At 35.2% G+C, this 23,054-nt stretch overlaps 1 protein-coding gene across 3 annotated transcripts in view; it reads right to left on the bottom strand.

Moving 5' to 3' along the window:
- The window catches only part of kcnj19a (potassium inwardly rectifying channel subfamily J member 19a), a 163,417-nt gene that overhangs the window by 81,726 nt on the left and 58,637 nt on the right, over positions 1-23,054 (bottom strand). The window contains exon 3 of one of the 3 annotated variants that reach the window (XR_012401132.1): positions 4,949-5,118. The exons of 1 other annotated variant lie outside the window; for it this stretch is intronic. Coding sequence is in view for 1 of the 2 variants with exons in the window: in XM_693159.9 (XP_698251.1) it covers positions 15,606-16,234 (629 nt within the window). In the remaining variant the exon portion in view is untranslated. Of the gene's footprint in view, positions 1-4,948; positions 5,119-13,662; positions 16,235-23,054 lie in introns of those variants that run through there. One more of the 3 variants, XM_693159.9, reaches the window with a different exon arrangement.

The following is a 23,054-nucleotide window of genomic DNA, read 5'->3' as shown; positions in this document are numbered from 1 at the left end:
GTAGCAGCAGCAGTAAGAAGGGTGTTCGGTGCTGCTGGATGCACCATCCTGAGAGCAGGACTGCGTTAAAGCCATTTACACTGGAATCAATAATGTTCCTCCACAAAAACACCTAGCCTAATCTTGGTGAGATTTATATATATATATATATATATATATATATATATATATATATATATATATATATATATATATATATATATATATATATATATATATATATATATATATTATATATATATATATATATATATATATATATATATATATATATATATATATATATATATATATATATATATAAATATTAATTAAACCATAAAATAATGCGTAAATCATGCATAAAATAATGCTTATCATAAATGCTTGCCAGTACTGGGTTGCAGCTAGAAGGGCATCCGCTGTGTAAAACATATGCTAGAATAGTTGGTGGTTCATTCCGCTGTAGTGACCCTTGTTGAATAAGGGGACTAAGCTGAAGGAAAATAAATAAATGAATGAATATTTAAAAATTTCATTACAGATGATTTTCAAAATTTCATTACAGATGTTTAATAAATTTGTCACACATTTCGCATATTTTAAAGATGTATGAATTTTTGTCATAATTTTAAAGTAAAATTATCCACAAGGAAATCTGATTTCTACCAAACTTTTGAGCACTTTTCTAGTTCCACAAAGTCTAAATTGTGCCTTCACAGTACAAAAGCAAACCACCAGCTGAGACTCTGCATTTTGTACATCAAGAAGAAAAGCAACTCTGTTATAAGAACGAGTCATTGACTAAAGAAAAGTGATAAAGCACAGACTGAGATGAACACATATAATATGCCTCAGCGCAAAAGATGTGATTCAGCTTCATATAGCAGTTAAAGGAACACTGTGTGCTAAACTCTGTGGGATTGTATTTATTCAAATCTCCGAGTCTGTGTGATTTTTGAGGAACTACGGCTCTAATGCACTTCTTCTGAGGATGAACCGCATATTCTAGTCATGTCTGGATGCAGCACATAAGGAGATTGTTGTTTTAATCCCACTCTGGCTGATTTGTGCCCATTACAGCCTTTTAAGAATGTTCTAAGAATTCGCTGTTTAGAAGAGTGGATGATGCATCTGTTATAGACATCTGCTGACCAACCAAATCTACAGTATGAGCAGATCTGTCCTCCTTCACTGTAGAGACTCATTAGCTGGAGGAAAACAGCAGTGTATTCTTCCTCTGATGGCTTTTAGGTGCTATTAGAAACTCCACCATAGCATATAGGGACTTTTAGGTTATTTATGGTGGTATTGCATCATGCACAAACCATAAAAATGCATTCTTTTTTATCATTTGCAAGAAACAATTACACTATAGGCTCTTCATTTATTTATAGTCAACATTTGAAGGGGTTCAAAACAACAACCTTTCTTGTTTTTGGACAATTTTGAAAAACCTTTTTGATTCACTTTGAATGTTAACTGCTGTATGTGTATGTATGCATGTATGTTTTTTTTTTTTTTGTTTAGTTTTTTGATAGTATTTATGAAGTAGACATCATATTCACTTGGTAATCTGGTATCTGCTAGCTTTTGTGATTTTTATATGTGCCTTACTTTGTTAGTAATGGCCAGTTAGGTTATTTTATTCATTTTGTGGCAAACATTTTATTAAAAATTGAGGCATTATATATACAGTGCTCACAATAAATGAGTACAGCTCTCACAGATCTCTTTTTAATTAATAATTTCTATAGGATATTTTAAAACAACAGATTTGTGCATATTACATTAGTCAGTACCACGCCCAAAGAATCACTGTCCAATAATGTGTCCATAAATTTATATTGAATTATTATATTTAATTTTATATAACATTATTTTAGATTTATATGATTTTTTTTTTGTTGTTGTTGCAATAACTTGTTTAAAATTAAATGCATTATTTTTCTTTTTCTAAAGATGTTAAGTGAACAAACTTAATTGAGTTTATCAATTAAGTTTAATAAAAATGAGAAATGGTTAAAAAATTCATTTTGGAAAGGGGTTTATGCATTTGAGAATCAGCACCTCCCGTGCTCCACTGGAAAAAGGTGGTTTGCCATCTCCAGGTTGGAAGATAGTCCTTACGCTTGATGGAGGAGTTCAAGTATCTTGGGGTTTTGTTCATGAGTGAGGGAAGAATGGAACGTGAGATTGACAGGCGGATTGGTGCAGCGGCAGCAGTTATACGGTCCATGTACCAGTCCGTTGTGGTAAAGAAGGAGCTGAGCTGAAAGGCAAAGCTTTCGATTTACCAGTAAATCTACGTTCCTACTTTGACCTATGGTCATGAGCTTTGAGTCATGACCGAAAGGACAAGATCTTGGATACAAGCAGCTGCAATGAGTTTCCTTTGAAGGGTAGCAGGGCACACTCTTATGGATAAGGTGAAGAGCTCTGACACCCGGGAGGAGCTCGGAGTAGACCATTCAAACATAGTTTGTCGTGATCAGATTAGAAAATATTTGCCAGTTTTACTTATGAAAGTAATGCATTACAATGTTAAGTTACTTCTGAAAAATTAACTAGTTGCGTTACTTAGTTACATTTTATAGTAAGTAATGCATAATGTTACTTTTAAGTTACTTTTTATGACCTGGCTGAGGCTTGATCTCTATCAGAACTTTTTTTTCTACTGCAATTTAAAAAGGATATTTTAGGATAATGTTATCTAAGAACTTCTTGACCCCAGAGCTATACATGCCATATACAGATTATTGAACGTTAAAAGCAATGTGTTTGCTATGTTCTTGTACGATTTGTCTTAAGTAAAATCACTGTTCATTGAAACAATTACCTTTTCCTTTTCTTCTATGCGTTCAAAATAATGAACACATTCTCTTGTTGACTGCGTGATTCATTGTGACTACTTTAATTTTAATTCAGCAATAAATAAATAATACTCATCTTTTTATTCTACAGATTAACATTCTGTATGCTGTCCCAGAGGAGAAACAGTTCATGATGTGATTACGATTAAGATTTGCACAACAACAAAATTTTAAGTGAACCAGAAGTTGATTTTATTTTAGTTTGTTGATGTACTTCCAACTGAAATTGAATATTGAGTGGGGGGCGGGGCTTTCTTTCTGTACATCATTCACTCATAGTAAACTATCAGTAAGAGGGGTGTGGTCAAGAATTTTGTGGCTGAAGGTGTTAAACTAATGTCATCAGGGAAGGAATGCCAATACGCGGGAGCAAATGATCAGACTTTTATTGAAGATTACCAAAACAAACTTTTTTTGTTTTTCAGTGGATTAACTTGCAGTTGTTCACATAAAGACTAACAACATGCAAAAACAATAAACAAGTTTTTCTTTCAATCGTAATTTATTATGCAAGACATTTTCAATACGCATCAATGATTTTTATTTTCCTTTTTATTACAGTCTAGCTACTTTGAAATAATTTGACTTGACATGACTGATTCAGCATTTTGGATCTGTGTCTGGCTGAAACGAATGTTGGTCCAAAAACAAGAAAGAATGTTGGATGAGCGTCCTACAGTACTTGTCTAGTCTAATGATGTCTGATTTCAGCCATTACTGTGAGTGACAGGAGGCAGTGAGAAATGAGCATGTCTACTCACCTTCACTGATGACTCACACACACACACACACACACACACACACACACACACACACACACACACACACACACACATACACACACAATCTCTTTCTCTCTCACTCGTATACACGCATGCACACACAAATTAAAACAAAAATTCAAGTGAATATTTATTGATCTGGACAAAGTACTTTAGTGTGCTTTAAACTGAGTGTTTTGGCAAATGTTGGAATTTCTGGATGGGATTAAAGATGTGGTCACATGTTGATTGGTCGGTTTGTATGTCTCAGTATTTGGGCTTTGGTCACATGGTCAAGAAAGATACAAAATAGGTAGTAAATAGGTTCCTCTCCTGCTCTGGAGTCTTCTCTGACTCTACTGCTATCAGGCTCTCTTTATGGCCTACTCCCTGTTCTTGGTCTCTCTCCCTCCCCATCTCTCCTTCTCTTTCAGGTAACTTTATTTACATTTAAGCTGGGTACAATTAATATCATATGTTTATATAATTTCATGTTCTATCATTTTATAAAGTTATTTGTAGCTAATTCAGTTGTAACTAAATCATTTTCAAGTATCTATGAATTACTTTTGATTTGACATCAACACTTAATTGCTTCATATTGCAATACAATACAATCACATGATAGCACCGCTCTCCCATATTTTTAAGCTATTAAAAACTGCCCTTATTTTAGTTTGTGGTATAAGATTGCAAAAGGATAGTTTGCCTATAGAAATGTACAGTTTTTCACCATCATACTGATAACATTTTAGTCATTAAGCAGAACTCTAGTTCGAACCGATGTACTTAGAATCTCATTCTTGGAAAATCAATAAAAACATTGTGCCTTTTTATTAGTACATTGAACTAATTGCAATATCACCATAGCTTGAGAATCAACAATTGTTTTCAATCCCCCCCATTTGTCGAGTTGGATTACTTTTATTAATATATCTTATAAGTTTTTAAAGTTCTTATATGAGTTTTTAACTCTGAAGTTTGACAAAATGACTTTTAATAACACATTTACTAGGTTCGAAATATATACAGTCACAGCTGGTCATACTGTACAAAATTGGGTAAGGACCTGCCAGTACTTTCTGTTATTGTTTTGGATTCATATCTTAATAATGTGAGAAGCAATTTAAAAGCAATTTTGGAAAGCAATTTTACAGTAGCTAACATTAAATCACATTCTCTGTGGCAATTTTCACTAGAATCAATAACTGAAACACAAGCTTACAACAGTATAGTGTGACACTGACAACACAGTGTTGATGGAGAATGTTGTCATCACTACAACTGACCAATCAGAATGAGGAGTGTCATTTAATAAATGATTTTAATTAATACCGTCTAGATGATGAATAACTCCTGAGAGACAGTCAGTTAGTCAGGCCTGAGAGCTTCAGTCTGGAAATACTGCCGTCTCACTGTCCGGATGAATCCTTCACCACCATCAAAGCTTTCAGAGAGTCCGTCTCATCACGTCTCATTCCTTTCCTTCACCCTTCTGAGTTCCTCTGAAAGTTTAATGTCAGAAGTATTTTTACACCAGCAGTCTGTCAGCGTTATTAGTCTCCTCAGCTTTTAGACACCATGAGGGATGAGCTGGAGAAAAACTGTCATTTCTGAAAACTCAGTTGTGAAGAGATGAAAAGAGTTGCATGATTTAGACTGGATATGAAAGAAGCTTCATGCTTATCGGTTTAAAATAAAAGGCAAAGATTTCAAATTACATTAATTTCCTTCGGTTTTTAGTTCATGTTTCATAAAAACACTTTGAAAACACATGCATAACATTTACTGCAATAAACTAATGCAGTAAAACACCTACTATTTTGTTACTTTCTGTGACTATGATTGCAAGACAAACTATCATAATGAATACTATTTGTCATCATCTTAAAGCACTTTTTATCATAGTGTTTTATTATATTTATATTACATTATAAGTAATACATATAATGTACCAATCATCTGTGTTGCACTATAAATATAAATGTCAGCTGATTTCTTTTTTAGTGCATTTTATACAGCAAAATTACTGCACACAAATAAAAATGTAGTTGTCTATGTCTATGTTTTTTTATAGCAGCCATGTTTTAACAAAATATAAGCATTAATGCAAATGTGCTATATATATTTTTCTGCATTTTACATTTGCGGACAATTGTTTAGTTTAAGATGTTATGATTGATAAACTTTTCCAATCATAGTCACATTGTTGCTGCCTTAATATACATTCAATGCATTAATGCACTTTAATGCACTGTATATTTGAAAGAATCCAGTGAGACAGTGATTTATGGATCAGTTCATAAAAAAGGCCATTCGTTTCAGCCCATTCTTATTCAACTATTGTGAATGGGCTGCATGATACTGGAAAAATCTAACAGTGCAAAATGTTTTTATTCTGCAAAATTTATATGAATACAATTTCACCAGATGACTTGAAATGTGTGTGTGTGTGTGTGTGTGTGTGTGTGTGTGTGTGTGTGTGTGTGTGTGTGTGTGTGTGTGTGCGTGCGTGCGTGTGTGTGTGTGTGTGTATATATATACACACACACACATTTATACTCACAGGCCACCTTTTGCCTTTAAAACTGTGATGTAACTATTGCAAATTATCACATTGCCATATTTATGATAACACCAAAATAAAAAAGATTCATTGAGATTAAAATATATTATAAAAGAGTAACCTGTGGTGAACTAATTGATTACATTAGTAATTCCATGGTTTTAAAAAATGACATGCTGCCACACTGTAGGTTTTAGCTGTACAACTTAAAGCCATTCATTCATTCATTTTCTTTTCGGCCTAGTCCCTTTATTAATTTGGGGTTGCCACAGTGGAATGAACTGCCAACTTATCCAGTAAATGTGATGCCCTTTCAGCCGCAATCCATCACTGGGAAACATTCATTCACACTCATTCATTACGGTCAATTTTAGCATAACCAATTCACCTCTGGCATGTTTTTGGACTTGTGGAGAAAACCAGAGCACCTGGAGGAAACCCACGCAAACTCGGGGAGAACATGTAAACTCCACACAGATATGCAACTGACCCACCCGAGGCTCGAACCAGCAACCTTCTTGCTGTGAGGCGATCGTGCTACCCACTGCGCCACGACGTTGAGCTTTATTTATTTATATATATATATATATATATATATATATATATATATATATATATATATATATATATATATATATATATATATATATATATATATATATATATATATATATATATATATATATATATATATATATATATATATATATATATATATATATATATATATATATATATATATATATATATATATATATATATATATATATATATATATATATATATATATATATATATATATATATATATATATATATATATATATATATATATTTGCATCTTGTCATTAAGCCAAAATTTAAGTAATTTTTATAATTGAACACGCGATATTGTCTGTTTTCCCTCCCCCATAACACAGACGAATGTGCACACTCACACATACACGCACAATATCCCGCCACATTCTCTCAGAGCTTCACAGCTTACTGCGCTCGTCTGTCTTTCATTCTCACCTCTTCGCTCTCTGTGTCCCTACAATATGTCACCTGAAACTCATCCACCATCTGAGATCCCTGAGCTCCATCCGTGCAGAGCTCTTTTTCTTTCTGTCCCTCCTGTATTCCAGTCTTTACCTCCTCTGTGTTTTCTCAGCTTTTCTCTCCCTATTTTCTGCAGAGCAGAGACGCTAAATGCACACGCTTTTTCATTCACGCTGTGAGCCCTGTCCGTGGTGCTGAAAACATCTTTCTTTCTTTCCTTCTTTCTTTCTTTCTTTCTTTCTTTCTTTCTTTCTTTCTTTCTTTCTTTCTTTCTTTCTTTCTTTCTTTCTTTCTTTGTGAACAAGGGACAAACATTTTTAAATTACTATTTTTCATATATGAAATTTATTAGTAAGAATGCAAATCTTTTTAGAAAGGTTAGACAAGGCTATACAAACAGGTCTGGAATAATATAATTGCCATGCTACTGTATTTACTTATTTAGTGTTTATGCAGTAAATGTTTATTGAAGTTATTAAAGTTTTTTGTAAAGTTTTAATTTAATCAATCAATTAATCAACAATCTATCAATCAATCAATGATTCTCAACACAAAGAACTAAATGGCTAAATAACTACTTCGATAATCAAAAGCCTTTAAATTATTTTTATTCGTACATTAATTCATTAATGCATTTCGTCCATGCAGTTTCTCAGAGACAGTATACTAAGAATATATTCTTTTGGAAATCCAAAATTTTAATATGATAAATCCACATCTATTGGACACCCACCCAAATTGCTATAATATGTGTACATACAATAATATATGCAGAATTTTAAACTTGAACAGACAAAGTCAAATGTTGCAACTGATCCCGAGCAGGGGGATGGTTGCAACAACCCACAGGAACAGTTGCACCATTCATCAAAATGTAATAATAATAAAATAAAGTGAAACATCAGGTTGGATTTTATTACTTTTTTTATTTTTTATTTTAAAATATAAAGAAATGTAAATTGGTTAAATTGTTAAATGTGTTAAATTTTCCACTTAAATACAGGCTATTAAAAGAACAAGCAACAACCAGTTATCAGGTCTAAAAAAAACTGAACAATATTAAACTAAACTATTTCTTTAAACTTTGAATTAATTAAATTAATTTAAAATTAATTAATTAATCGAAGAATAGTTTTTTTCTTCAAATTAAATTACATTGAAACTGTGATCAGATTAAAATTGTACATTGTTAATATGGCAAGCTTGTTGCAACTGTCACAACTCTTTCAACTCTGATTGAACTGTCTATGCTACACTGTACAAATTCCAACTTACAAGTTGTTAACAAATTGTTAAGTTAGATGGCCATATTTTAAAGCTCAATGTTGAGTTTACTCATGAAACTATTTAACTGCAGGTTTAGAACTGTTTGTTCAATAAAAATAAAGAAATCAAAATTTCTTTATCAAAATAAAATTTTGATTTCATCATTTAAGTGTTTACACTGTAAAAAGTGATTAAGCGAGTAAACAAATTGCCTTAAAAACAACAAGATGACTTTACAAAAATAATGTAAGTAAACCCATTGTGACTTGGAACTGTTAAGATGAATTCGTTTTCATAATTATGCAAATTTTACTTACTTAAAAAAAGTAAACTAATAATTTTTTTCCAACACATCTTTATTATATTAGTTTTTTTTCCAACTTTTCTGTATCAAAATAATATAACAATAAAATAAATCTGCTCTTCAAGGCTCCAGTGTGTCCTTTAAATTTAATACAGCCAACAATTTCAGCTTAAAAGATTTTATAGACTTAATGAAGCAGCAAATAAGTAATAATTATCACAATGATGAGTACAGTAATTACTTTAAAAAAGATGTGCTAAAACAGTCTGACACTGTAAAAGGGATAAGTTGACTTCAAAAAAGTAAGTACAATTTGCATAATTATAAAAATTAAGTCAACTTAACAGTTCCAAGTTACAATGGTTTTGCTTACATTATTTTTGTAAAGTCAACTTGGTGCTTTTAAGGTTATTGGTTTACTTGCTTTAGGTAAATAATAAATTTCAACACTTTGTACTTTTTGCACTGTCAAACATTAAAAGTTAAGTTAATTTCAAATTTTAAAGCAACTGGCTGCAAATAAATATTGAATTTTTAAACTTCAGTGGTTAAAGTTGTGCTAAATTATTTTTCGAGTTGAATTGACTTATTCCATATTATTGGCTTAAACCAGCATTATTAGTCAACTTAAAAACATAATTTGTCACTTTGACCACTGAGGTTGAATAAACTCTCAATTTCTTTACAGCAAGTTGCTTTAAAATGTTAATTTAGTTAATTTAGAAAAAACATTTGACAATATCAAACACTGAATTTAAATAAGCTCAAAATTGCTTTGCAGCCAGTTGCTTTAAAATTACAAGTTAACTAAACTTTTTATTTTTTAGGGCGATACAAAAGCTTCAATGCTTGATAGCTATAACTATTTAAAGCTAATCAAGCAGGGATATAAATTATAATAATAGATAATGTTTCACAAAAATAGATTAGACAGTATGAGAAATTTTTTAACCATTAAAAAAATAGTTTTATACTGAAGGAATGCTCACATATAGCTGATTTCCTTTAGATTGAAGTAGGGTCTTACTGAGAATGTGTAGTATGAATATATCATCATCACTCTCATTCCTGAATTAAGGAATTAGTCTTGTTTTAACTGCCCCATGTTGTCCCCACTCTCCCCTACTGTTGGTGTATAATTTGTTGACATTTCAATCTCAAGTGTAAACAGTGTTCTTTACGAAGTGTTTTAGCTAATGATGAATGTTAACAACACTTGACATTTTAGAGTGCTTTAATCAACATGTTTGCTGAAAATGGTACAAATGCTATAGATACAAACATGTCGTATCAAAGCAGGGCCAGAGAGAATCTGCAGAATTTTTTTGCTATTTATGTGCAGAATTTTGTTAAAAATCTGCAAATTTATGTGAAATGATTTTGGAAGTATCATAACTAAAACCTTAATATATGAAAAATGTAATATCTTTTTAACCTTTATTTATTGTTTACAATGCAAATCCAATTAGATCCACTTTATTTGGTAAACAAAGCAAGTCTCTCATATAATATATCTACCAAATGACAGAAAATATTACTTTACAAACTGAACTGTATACCATATACATATTTTCATAAGTTAATAATATTACTGAAATTAATTCCAAAACTGCATAAATATAAATTTACACTCATTTACACAAGTAAATAAATAGCCTTTATGATGGGCTAAAAATCTGTGGAATTCTGTGCGCTGGACAAAGAAAGTGCAGATCCAAATGCAGGTATATTGAGAATGGTCAGACAAGCAACGGTCAACACAGGAGCAAACATATGTAGACAGGCAAATCAAGATATATAGGTGAGTGGTCAGAAGGTAGGCAACAAACAGGGATAAACAATGAAACAAAAATAACAAAGTGAGGGTCAAAACAGGCAGGGCAAGGCTAGAGAAATGCATTGTAATGTTCACAAACAGTATCACAAGACTCAGCTATGAGAGTGTCAAAGTAAAGCTGCGGTCACACTGGACTTTTCTCCCAATAGACTTCCATTACACACGCAAATGCGGAAACGCAAGTTTATGTGTCAAGTTTCGCAGTTCACTGCGTTGCAAAGTTCAAGCTCGGTGAACTTTGACCCACAAAATTGCATCACTTCACTACATAGAACCAATCAAGGAGCAAAACATGACCTCTCTGGACAGAAATGTAAAATATAGACCAATCGCTCACTCTTTAAAATGTCTAATTATCTTGTTTAATCCCGCCCCTTTTCACAACGCCTTACTACAGAATTTGGCAATCTCAAACTATAGTTTGACCGCAGCTTAAGCCGTATATATGTGTGTGCAATCAGTCCATGAGTAGCATCAGCTGTGGGTGTGTAATCAATGGAGACTTGGAGCAAGTGATGGATGCATGACTGGGTCTTGTAGTTCTTTTGCTGTAGTTCTCCAGCGATCTCCATGGGGTAAATTGACTGTGACATACAGATACAGGTAAAACCAGAAGTCTACATACACTGTATTAAAAGGCACATAACCATTTAAAAAAGTGAGATGTTAATGTGACTAAACTTTTTCTCTTTTAGGCAAGTTAGGATTATCAAATTTGTTTTTGTTATGCTTAATAGCAGAATAATGTGGCGAGGGGGCGTGGCCGAGAGCCGTGGGAACGGGGTGAGGCCACCGCGTAAGTGGATACACGTGCGGTGCGCATCTGCCATCGGTCCTCCCTTTATTGTCCAGAGCTCCTTCCGTGGGATCCGAGGCAGGTGCGCACCGCACGTGTATCCACTTACGCGGTGGCCTCACCCCGTTCCCACGGCTCTCGGCCACGCCCCCTCGCCACAAATAATGAGAGAGGTATTCTTTGAGAAACTGTTATAACTTTTCTTGAAAGTCAAGTTTACATACAATAAGATTATTATGCCTCTGAAAAAGCTCAGACGATGGTGTCAAAGTATTGGAAGTTTCTGATTGGCTAATTGACAACATTTGAGTTCATTGAAGGCACAGCTGTGGAATAATATTTAAGGAAAACCAAACATACTACTTCCTTGTTTGACAACATGGAAAAATCAAAAAGCCATGATCAACAAAAAATCTAGGTTACAATTTGCTAAATTACACTGGGAAAAATAATAATTTCTAGAGTCATGTCCTGTGGTCTGATAATAATAAATTCCCATAATGACCAGTGTTACATTTGGAGGACAAAAGCAAAGCTTACAAGCCTAGGAACACCATCCCAACTGTGAAGTATGGGGGCGGCAGCATCATGTTGTGGATCTGTTTTGCTGCAGGAGGGACTGGTCCACTTCACAGCATAGATGGCATCATGGAGAAAGAACATTATTTAGAAATATTAAAGCAACATCTCAAGACATCAGCCAGGAAATTAAAACTTGGCCATAAATGGGTCTTCCAAACAGATCATGACCCCAAGCATACTGCCAAATTAGGTAAAATGTGCTTTAAGTACAACATAGTGAAGGTTTTGGAGGGGCCATCCCAAAGCCCTGATTTCAATCCTATAGAACAGGGGTCACCAATCTCGGTCCTGGAGGGCCGGTGTCCCTGCAGGATTTAGCCCCAACTTGCCTCAACACACCTGCCTGGGTGTTTCAAGTAAACCTAGTAAGACCTTGATTAGCTTGTTCAGGTGTGTTTGATTAGGGTTGGAGCAAAAATCTGCAGGACACTGGACCTCCAGGAACAAGTTTGGTGGCCACTGCTATAGAAAATTTGTGGGAAGAGTTGAAAAAGCTTGTGCGAGCAAGACAGCCTACAAATCTGACTGTTACACCAATTTCGTCAGGAGAAATGGGCCAAAATTCCTTCAAACTATTGTGAGAAGCTTTTGGAATGGTACCCAAAACATTTGACCAAAGTTATACAGTTTAAAAGCAAAGCTCTAAAAATATATCAAGAAATGTATGTAAACTTTTGACTGTCTGGAAATTAATAAAAAATTCTCAAAAAAAAAACAATTCTCTCATTATTCTGGCATTTAGCAAACGTAAATCATTTAGATTATATCAACGGACCAAAAATATTAAACGTTTAGTATGATTTACCATCAGACATTTTTTTTTTAATGTATGTAAACTTCTGGTTTCAACTGTATATACCTCGCTATTAATATTAGCATTAAGAGTTTTCTTCCCTTAATCCTTATTTTCCAAATTTGTTTGTTGCGATCTTTCTCATTCCTGAAAAAAGAAAGAAGAAATATTTTTAATTCCTCATTCTGACCCGATGACTCCTCTAATTACTTACCCTGTCAACCAATCACTACATGTTCAATCACCAGTAAAGCCCACAGTGATTATCCTCTCAACCAATCACAGCAGACAGTCCTAATGGCTCGTTTGAAGACACAAAGGGCATTTAATGTGTTTCTGTCTCACCAGGGCTGCTGATTAGAGCATCAGAAGTTCACCCCACGCAGCAAACAAGGTGACAGAAAGATTGTCTGAATATCAGTATGTCACTAGCCTAATGATTGCGTCCTGAAAGTGTCAGAGTTTAATGCATTGACAGAATTTTTGAATACCATTGTCTGACAGAAACTTTCCCCCCTTGGATTTTATGTCATGTACAATTGTGGTGCATCCATTTGATCGTTGTTACAGAGTTTTCCTCTCTTCCGTTGGGCATGAAATATTTGTATAAATGCATTCATTTTTAATTAAAGTGCAAGATTTTACAGGCATTATTAATGAACAAGCTGTTTGGACATGATGTTTAAATGATTAATTCATCATAATTTGTCTTCTCTAGTGGCAATTAATGCATTTACAAGCATCACAGTAGAGCATTTTATAGACAAAACTCTAAAGTCAGATGTATGTACCAGAAATGTCACTCAATTAAATGAATTCACCTTTCACTCTTCTGTACCAGAGAGACTAGCAAACAGACTCCACATTCAAGCTTTATAAATAGAATTTATTCATTTTAATAGGGAAAACAGATGGTTGTATGATACATAGCTAGAGATGAGTAGCAGGCATGCAGATATTGTAAATGTGTATAATTGTGTGTGCGTGTGTGTGTGTGTGTGTGTGTGTGTGTGAGAGAGAGAGAGAGAGAGAGAGAGAGAGAGAGAGAGAGATACACATTTGGTGACTTTATAGCCACCAGTAAACAGCTAAAATAGTCAAATCACAGTACTTTCAGCTGGAGTTTTGTGCTTTCTCAAAGAAAAGAATGTAAAAAAATGTCTCACATGCTTTCTATTAGTTATTCAGCTCCAGCTTCTTACACTGCAAAGCATCCTTTTCTTAATGAGAATTTTTGTCTAATTATCCAGGTAATTAACTTCAAAAACGGGATCAAAGGTCAAAAGTTTGAGCTCAAGATTTTTTTTTATGTAGATAAATGTCATTACTAAAACATGTAATTCCCAATTTTCCAATGTCCTATCTATAACTAGTTTGTCTGAACAACAAAAAAACTTTGAAATCTCAATTCAACACTTCAGCGAGGTAAGGTCTTTTGCCTTTGTAGGGCAGAATACACCACATAAACTGCTGTCTTTCAAGTAAATGAGTCTTGTTTTATCTTGAAATTTTGTGTTTAAAGGACCTATAAATATTTTAGCTTTTACAACATTTATCTTGTTTTTAAAAGGATAGTTCACCCAAAACTCCCCAAAATCTGTCATAATTTTCCCACTCTTCACTTATCACAAAATTATATGAGATTCTTTTTTTTGTTGTTGTTGTTGTTGAGCACAAAATAAGATATTTTAAAACATATAACCATTGACTTCCATAGTATTTGTTTTTCCTACTAAGGTAGTCAATGGTTACAGGTTTCTAAGGGTGCTTTCACACCTAGACTTTTATTTCAAAACCTGTCTCGTTTTCCCAGTCAGCGAAGTTCAGTTGGCATATGTGAATCCAGCAATCGCATTTGGATCCGCGCCAAAACAATTGCTCTGAGATCGCTTCAATTAAGTGGTCTCAGCTTGAATGAAAAGAACTTTGGAGCGGATTAATTGTAGTAAGAAAGCAATACGATCCGAGCCTGGTTATATCACAGTATTTTATGGATATGTAATAGGCATCTGGCTATATAAAGAGAGAATTATGAGTAGGGTGGGAGGTCATTCCAGACATCCCAAGTCTCCCAGAAGTTTAACAAATGCACAGAGACTCCCGGATGCCTGCAAACGAGTGACCCCCGGACCTTAAATACGTTACGTACCCTTGTCACCCCTCCACACCGCATCCCTTCTCACTCTTCAGAAACATCGCACACACCTTGTCAAACACGACTTCCCTGACAGCTGAGCAGGACTCTGCAAAATAAACCATAAAACTCTGACCAATGTGAGGAAAGTTTGCTCACACATGACTTGTTTTAGCTCTTTTGGTCGGTTTAAAAACTTTGCCGTATGAAAGCGAACTGCTCCAAGAACAAAGAGCAACACTGTAACAGTTTTAATCCCTTTGTTCTGAACAAATTAATCGATTCACAGGTGTGAAAGCACCCTAACATTTTTCAAAATATCTTATTTTGTGTTCAACAGAAGAAACAAAAACTTATAATGATTTGGAACCACTTGAGGGTGAGTAAATAGTACATTTTCATTTATTTAGGTGGACTATGACTTTAATATTTAGATAAAATTTACCATAAGTCAAAAAATATGATTTTTTTTTTTTTTTTTTTTTTTTGCAGTGCAAGCCAATGCAATCATTCATTGTGCAATCAGAAAATTCATTCTTGACTGTTACTCTACAAGAGTTCATAATCAATTACTAATAAAACCACAACTTTGCCCTAAATCTGAAAGTATCAGTCTGTGTTCAACATAAATACACACCTTCAGATTAGCACAAAGTCTTTAAAGCACTTTCAGGTCAGCGGTCTGCATTCATCCTCCTCAGTTTGGCAGGCAGGTTGTCCTCAGGCCTGCCGCTGGGTGTGTGTGGAGGGTGTGTGGGGACCACTGCTGGCGTGGGAGGCAGACTCCTCTGGTGGAGGTCTCCAGTGGACAAGGCCATGGGCTGGAAACCTACCTTCAGGGCTTTGAGGTGGAACCGTGCCTCTCCGTCAACCTGCCCGGGACTAGAGCTGAGGCGCTGCAGTTTAAGAGGAAGGTCTCCTGTGCTTGAGGCTTTTTCAGACTGCTGCGAGCTCAAGCGTAACACCTTCCTCTGGAGATCATCTCTGCCAGACGAACTCATTTTCTGGAGTTTACTGGGCAACTTACATGAAGCGCTTCCGGGATGCAGGCCTTCGTCACCTGCTTCCAGACAGTCCATGGAAAAGACTCGCTCCCGGTGTGGGGTGAGCAGGGGCGAAGGGAGTGAGGATTTCTCTTCGTATTCTTTGACGCTGTAGGGTGGTGTGGGCACCTCGAAGGTGCTGTGAAACTGGGAGTAGTCCACCCTGAAAAAGCCCTCTTCCAGAGACATGACAGGCAGGAATCTGTGACCCCACAACACCTCATCCTCAGTGTATGAAGTACGAGCTTGACACGTCATACCTGTAAGAGAGAAATGGCATATGATAAACAAGCCATGTTGGGGAAAGTTACTCTTAAAAGTAATACATTAAAGTGTTGGGTTACTTTAAAGCACAGGTCTCAAACTGTATTCCTGGAGGGCCACAGCTCTGCACAGTTTTGCTCCAACCCTAATTAAACACAGCTGACCCAACTAATCAAGGTGTACAAGACTACTAAAGGCTATAAAGCAGGCATTTTAGAGTCAGAGGTGGTTGGAGCTAAACTATGCAGTGCTGCGGCCCTCCAGGAATTGAGTTTGAGACCACTGCTTTTAGGAATGGTTTACACAAAAATTCAAATGTACTCCAATTTATTCACCCTCAAGTGAATCCAAACCTGTTTGAGATCATTTCTTCTGTTGAAGACAAAAGAAGGTATTTAGAAATATGTTAAAAAATCTGTAACCATTCATTTTCTTAGTAAATATATATGTTAATTAACTGTTTTTTTATTTAGTGATGTTTTCCTTTTAATTATGGTTGTGAATTTTATTATGGGACCTTAATCTCTGCTCTGTCGACTTTTAATGTTGAAAATTCAGCTCTACAGTTTAACAAAGTGACTTTTATTTACATTTTAGCAGTTTGAAATAATATAATGTTTAAGAAATAATATGTAGAGAAATAAGTCTGTAATAACAGAAAATGTACTGGCAGTTTATTACAACGTTGTACTGTAATGTACAAAATCAACCCAGGCAACATATCTCTTTAAACTATTAAAAATGCTAATAAAAGTCACTTTTTCAAACTTTTCCAGGTTAAAAGTTGTTGAAAGAAAGATTTAAGGTGCAGTTGATGATTGCCTTCAGAAACATTTGTTTGTGCTGGTTGAAAGTCTCTTCACATTCCAAAAGTATTGATTAAAATAAATGATCTAAATGTGTTTATATGCAGTTTTATATTCTGGGTAAGGCATAAAACAAAAGAAAAAGTTCATCTAATTAAATATTGTTGGGCAAACAATTCCCATAACTCTTATAAGTAGGCCAAACTCTCTGTCAGCAAATGTAGATTTGTATAACATGTATGCGTGTTCATGTGCACATGAGTCACAGAGGTAAAATCAAATGCTCAATCAAAACATTTTAAAATCCTGAAAATAATATAAAATTTTTATTATTTTTATAAAATAATAAAAACAACAATCACAAAATACAGAAATACTCACTATTTTAGGATTTGTTTTACAGTGAAGGATAAACAAATATTATGAAAGTCAATGCTAGTATGTTCTCAGCATTTTTAAAAATATCATCTTTTGCTTTCAACAGAAAAAAGTAACTGAAAAGAGGCACTTTTTTACCGGGTATGCAGAGCTTTTATGGTAGAAATTCAATAAACATTAATACATTTGCACATCATACACAACATAAATGCACTTAGTACATCTACTGTCAGTCAATAAATAGAAAACCAAATTAACTGGTGATATCTGAGTCTCTCCGATATGTTTTTGGAATTTAATAAGTGATATGTTACTTTAAAAAATAAATCTGATTGCTTGACTCCTGTTATCTGTAATGTGTTATTCTCAACACTGTGAACAAGCATTACAATGGAGAAGACGGTTTTATGGTCAAAATGTGTTACAGATAAGGGGGTTTTCATTGTCAGGTTAGCCTGGCCATGGGAATGATTTATATTGTCCTATTCTGGCTTTGTCCAAGAATGTGATTTACAGACTCTCGGTACATAATGTACGTGAGAAGGCCATGCAAGGCAGAGTTTTAAGACTTCTGCAACCCATAATTCAGCCAGGGGGCCATTCGGTGAGTCATAAACACAGACAAGCCATAGCTTTACACTGCTGTGGTCTTTCACTCTTAATATTGGCCAGGAAGACTGAAAATCCAATCTCTTTCTTGATGAAATTAAGAACAATCGATGAAGCAGTAATGGAACAATTGGTGTTCTTAAGAATGAAATGTTTTTTCTTTGTTGTTTTTTTTTAGCTGCTATGGGTAGTTTCTGTTTTATTTCATAATATTTAGAAATAACTAGAAAACATTGCTTTGTATTAACTGATGCAGTATACTTTTTTTTTTTTTTTAGTTTAGTTTTTATAATGAACTCATTACAGTAAAAACGATCTCATTTATAACAGAATGGAGTTACGCTGGTCAAACTGCACCTGATTTTGCCTTGATTTGCTCGCAAATGTCTTCTGCATCGTCCTCTATCTGTCAAGTGACAGTAGTTTCGTTTTTACAAAGTATTTATTTACATATTTACAATTAACATTTAAATGAAACATTTCATTTCAGTTGGCTTTTTTGTAGCTCAGCAATAAAACAAACAAACAAAAAATATTATCCTAAACTAGAAATGACAATCTCTCGCCCCAACCCTGCTCATCATTAGTACACCTTTCTTAGATGGGATGGTGGGCCAAATCAAAGGTTACAACAGGCCTTTTGAATGTTATGCAGTGACAGTGTTTATACACATAAGGCACTGTACAATACTGTGTGACCTTCAGCAGCTTATTGTTTCTCTTTGACTGAATCTGACCATGTTCTGCATGAATCAAAGAGTTGAGCAACAGAATCAGGAACTGATATTCATCAGTGGAGGCAGGGACTAATCTATCAGGAAATATGAAGCCAGACTAGCATCACAATTGCATTTAAAGGATATAGAATGGGGTGGCAAGTGGCTCAGTGGTTAGCACTGTCACCTCACAGCAAGAAGGTCGCTGGTTCGAGTATACGGACTGTACCAGGTGCTATGGAGTTTGCATGTTCTCCCCATGTTTGCATAGGTTTCACCCAAGGTGTGAACTGAATTAACTAAACTTGGCTCTAGTGTATGAGTGCATGTTTACATTTGAGAGTGTATGGGTGTTTCCTAGTACTGGGTTGCAGCTGTGTAAAAAATATGCTGGCATAGTTGGTGGTTCATTCATTTATTGGCCTTGTTACAGCTAGCAAACATCAGCTTCATTTCACCCGTGTTTAAGTCAAGGTCACATTAGAGTTTGTGCTTGCAACATTCTGTCATATGGCGCTGCAAAAAGGGGCGGTATAAAACAACGTGATTACCACGTTAATAAAAAGAGAGCAACTGCTCCATATTTTAAATTTCTCTGCAAAGAGGTCACGTTTTGATCTTTGATTGGTCTCACGCAATCACATGATGTGATTTCACAGGTCACCAAGCTTAAACATTGAAATGCTGCGAAATGCGAAACTTGTCGCACAACCTTGCATTTTAGGTCTACCTGAGTGTGTATGAATGGAAGTCTATGGGCAAAAAAGTGCAGTGTGACCACAGCTTAAGAATCAGATCATTCTCTTTTATGTGCAGAGTTGTGTTTGTCAGTGCTTCACACCCCTAAACACAACAGAAACAGCAGCTGAGTATTGTTAAATACAATAGTGTCATTTTCATGTATAGATGTTCCTTTGAATACATTTTACATTGATAATGTCAGGCTGCAATGTCAAGCAGATTCTGATTCAGATACTGTTGCCAGAGCAAAAATTGACAAAGAAATCAGAAATATCACTATCAGAATCTTACTATATATTATCAACAGTCATTCTTGCTCTTATGAGATCATTTAGTTGTTTATTCATAATTAAGCTCAGACTTAAGAAAGAAATCTGCATATCTTTACTAGTTTAAACTGGCCCTAGGAGAATTACAGACAACTGAAAGCAGCATATAAGCCAAATATTTAATAATCACATATGCAAGAGCATGAGATATGCAGATCTTCATCAGTGACAGGTGTTTCAAGTCCTCAGAGCTTCTGTGTGGATCTGCTCATGATGAAATAATCATCATTAAATAGCCTACTAATTAGCAGCACCTAATATAAAACATGAACCAGCCTCCATTTTTAAAATTGAAGGATGGAAATCACAACAACTCACTCTCAGATTAGCGTTTCTGCTGGCACTACATCATTCCATGTAATTAAACCAGTTTATGTGACATTAATCGCACTGAAATTGCCATATTTTTGCTGGCAGAGTGATCGTGCTGAGCAGGAGCAGTGGGGTGGCCTGGCTTCATCTAAAGGCTTAAATGATGGATCAATGCTGGAAGAGGGTTTGCGAATGTATCAATGGCTTCACCGCGGTTCAGTGGAAAGTAGCTTTTTAAGCTCTCATTTAAAGCAAGACAAATTTCACACACTTCACAGTAAGACCCTTGATTGTGCAATACTCTGTCAGCATACCTAATTACTGTCTGTCTGTCTGTTATCTCCGTTACTCTGATCTATGCTAATGATTAAAGGAAGCATCAAATTGACAGATTTCACGCATGCTTTTGTTATTTAACTACATTTGAAGTATAATAGAGATCAAAACTACAATTTCCACAATTTAGAGGTAGATGCTTAACCTTATATGAAAAAAATAGAAGCTTGTATTCCACCTAAACTAAAAGAAATAAGGCCATGAAATATTATAGAAAATATGTAAGAAATGGCAATGCACAGTGGATAGCATTTCAGTTGGCATTTCTGTGTGGAGTTTGCATGTTCTCCCAGTGTTCGCGTGGGTTTCCTCCAGATGCTCTGGTTTCCCCCACAAGTCCAAAGACATGCCAGAGGTGAATTGGGTAAAACTGACCATAGTGTATGCAGTGTGAGAATGAGAGTGTATACAGTAGATATATTTTCCCAGCTGGAAGGGCATCCGCTGCTTAAAAACATATGCTGGATAAGTTGGCAGTTCATTCCGCTGTGGCAACCCCAGATTAATAAAGAAACTAAGCCGAAAAGAAAAAATGAATAAATTAATATATAAGAAATATTACAAAAAAAGGTGACATGGTGGCGCAGTAGGTAGTTCTGTCGCCTCACAGCAAGAAGGTTGCTGGTTTTATCCTCAGCTGCCTCAGTTGGTGTTCTGTGTGGAGTGTGCATGTTCTCCCCACATTTGCATGGGTTTCCTCCAGGTGTTCCGGTTTCCCCCACAGTCCAAAGACATGTGGTAAAGGTGAATTGGGTAGGCTAAATTGTCTGTAGTGTATATGTGTGAATTAGTGTGTATGGATGTTTCTCAGAGATGGGTTGCAGCTGGAAGGGCATCCTCTATGTAAAACGTGCAGGATAAGTTGGCGGGTCATTCCGCTGTGGCGATCCAGGATTAATAAAGGGACTAAGCCGACAAGAAAATGAATGAATTAATAATATTTAAAAAAATAAAAATAAAAAAAAATCCCATTTCTACTCTTTGGCTTAAATTACCATATGAGTTTTATATCTGTTGTATTTATACTTTGTATTAGATGGTGTATGAGTGTATAGCACTTTGGTAAGCACTTGTTGTTTTTAAAGCGCTTCATAAATCAACATCGTTTGACTTGACTATGTTCTGTAATTTATATAAACTCTTTATTAGGTACACCGCTTTTTAACCACTTTATTAGGTACACCTGTCCAACTGCTTGTTAACACATATTTCTAATCAGCCAATCACATGGCAGCAATTCAATGCATTTAGTCAAGTAGACATTGTCAAGTCAATCTGCTGAAGTTTAACCCGAGCGTCAGAATGGTTATGATGATTTAAGTGACTTTGAATGTGACATGGTTGTTAGTGCCAGATGGGCTGGTCTGAGTATTTCAGAAAGGTCAGAATGGTCTGAAAAAGAGAAAATATCCAATGATTGGCAGTTCTGTGAGCACAAATGCCTTGTTGATGCCAGAGGAGAATGGCCAGACTGGTTCGAGCTGATAGAAAGGCAACAGTAACTCAAATAACTGCTCATTACAACCGATCTATGCAGAAGAGCATTTCTGAATGCACAACACGTCAAACCTTAAAGCGGATGGGCTACAGCAGCAGAAGATCACACTGAGTGCCACTCCTGTCACCTATGAACAGGAAACTAAGGCTACAATATGCACAGGCTCATCAAAATTAAACAATAAAAGAATGGAAAAATGTTGCCTGGTCTGATGAGTCTCGATGTCTGCTGCGACATTCGGATGGTAGACTCAGAGTTTGGCCTCAACAACATGAAAGCATGGATTTATCCTGCCTTGTATCAACAGTTCATGCTGATGGCGGTGTAATGGTGTGGGGGATATTTTCTTGGCAAACTTTGGGCCCATTAGAGCATTGTGTCAGTGCCACAGCCTACCAGATTGTTGTTGCTGACCATGTTCATCCCTTTATGACCACAGTGTGCTCATCTTCTGACGGCTACTTCCAGCAGCATAACGCGCCATGTTATAAAGCATGAATCATCTCATACTGGATTCTTGAACATGACAACGAGTTCACTGTACTCAAATGGCCTCAACAGTCACCAGAACTCAATCCAATAGAGCACCTTTGGGATGTGGTTGAAAGGGAGATTCGCATCATGGATGTGCAGACGACAAATCTGCAACAACTGCATGATGCTATCATGTCAATATGGACCAAAATATCTGAGGAATGTTCCCAGTACCTTGTTGAATCTATGCCATGAAGGATTAAGGCAGTTCTGAAGGCAAAAGAAGGTCCAACCTGGTACTATTAAGGTGTACCTAATAAAGTGGCCAGTGAGTGTATATAAACGTAATTGAAAATGTAAGAATTTGAACACACTTTTTTTTTGTTATTGGTGTTAATGTGACACTTGGTGGTAAAGTATTCCTTAATTATCCAACAAACCCTGTATTTTTTGCTTTGCCTTTTTTGGAAAAGCTATACAAAGACATGTAAATTAACATAACATTTACAAATTTAAACTAACCCTAGCATGTACATATTTTAAAGGGATAGAGAGCCGTGGTGCTGTGTTGTGCCACAGCATGTGTAAAATTATTAACTTGACATTTCAGTCTGTGT

The sequence above is a fragment of the Danio rerio genome, chromosome 3 (genome assembly GCF_049306965.1).
Source record: "Danio rerio strain Tuebingen ecotype United States chromosome 3, GRCz12tu, whole genome shotgun sequence".
Classification (NCBI taxonomy): Eukaryota; Metazoa; Chordata; class Actinopteri; order Cypriniformes; family Danionidae; genus Danio; species Danio rerio.
This window is presented reverse-complemented; position numbering and strand designations above follow the sequence as displayed.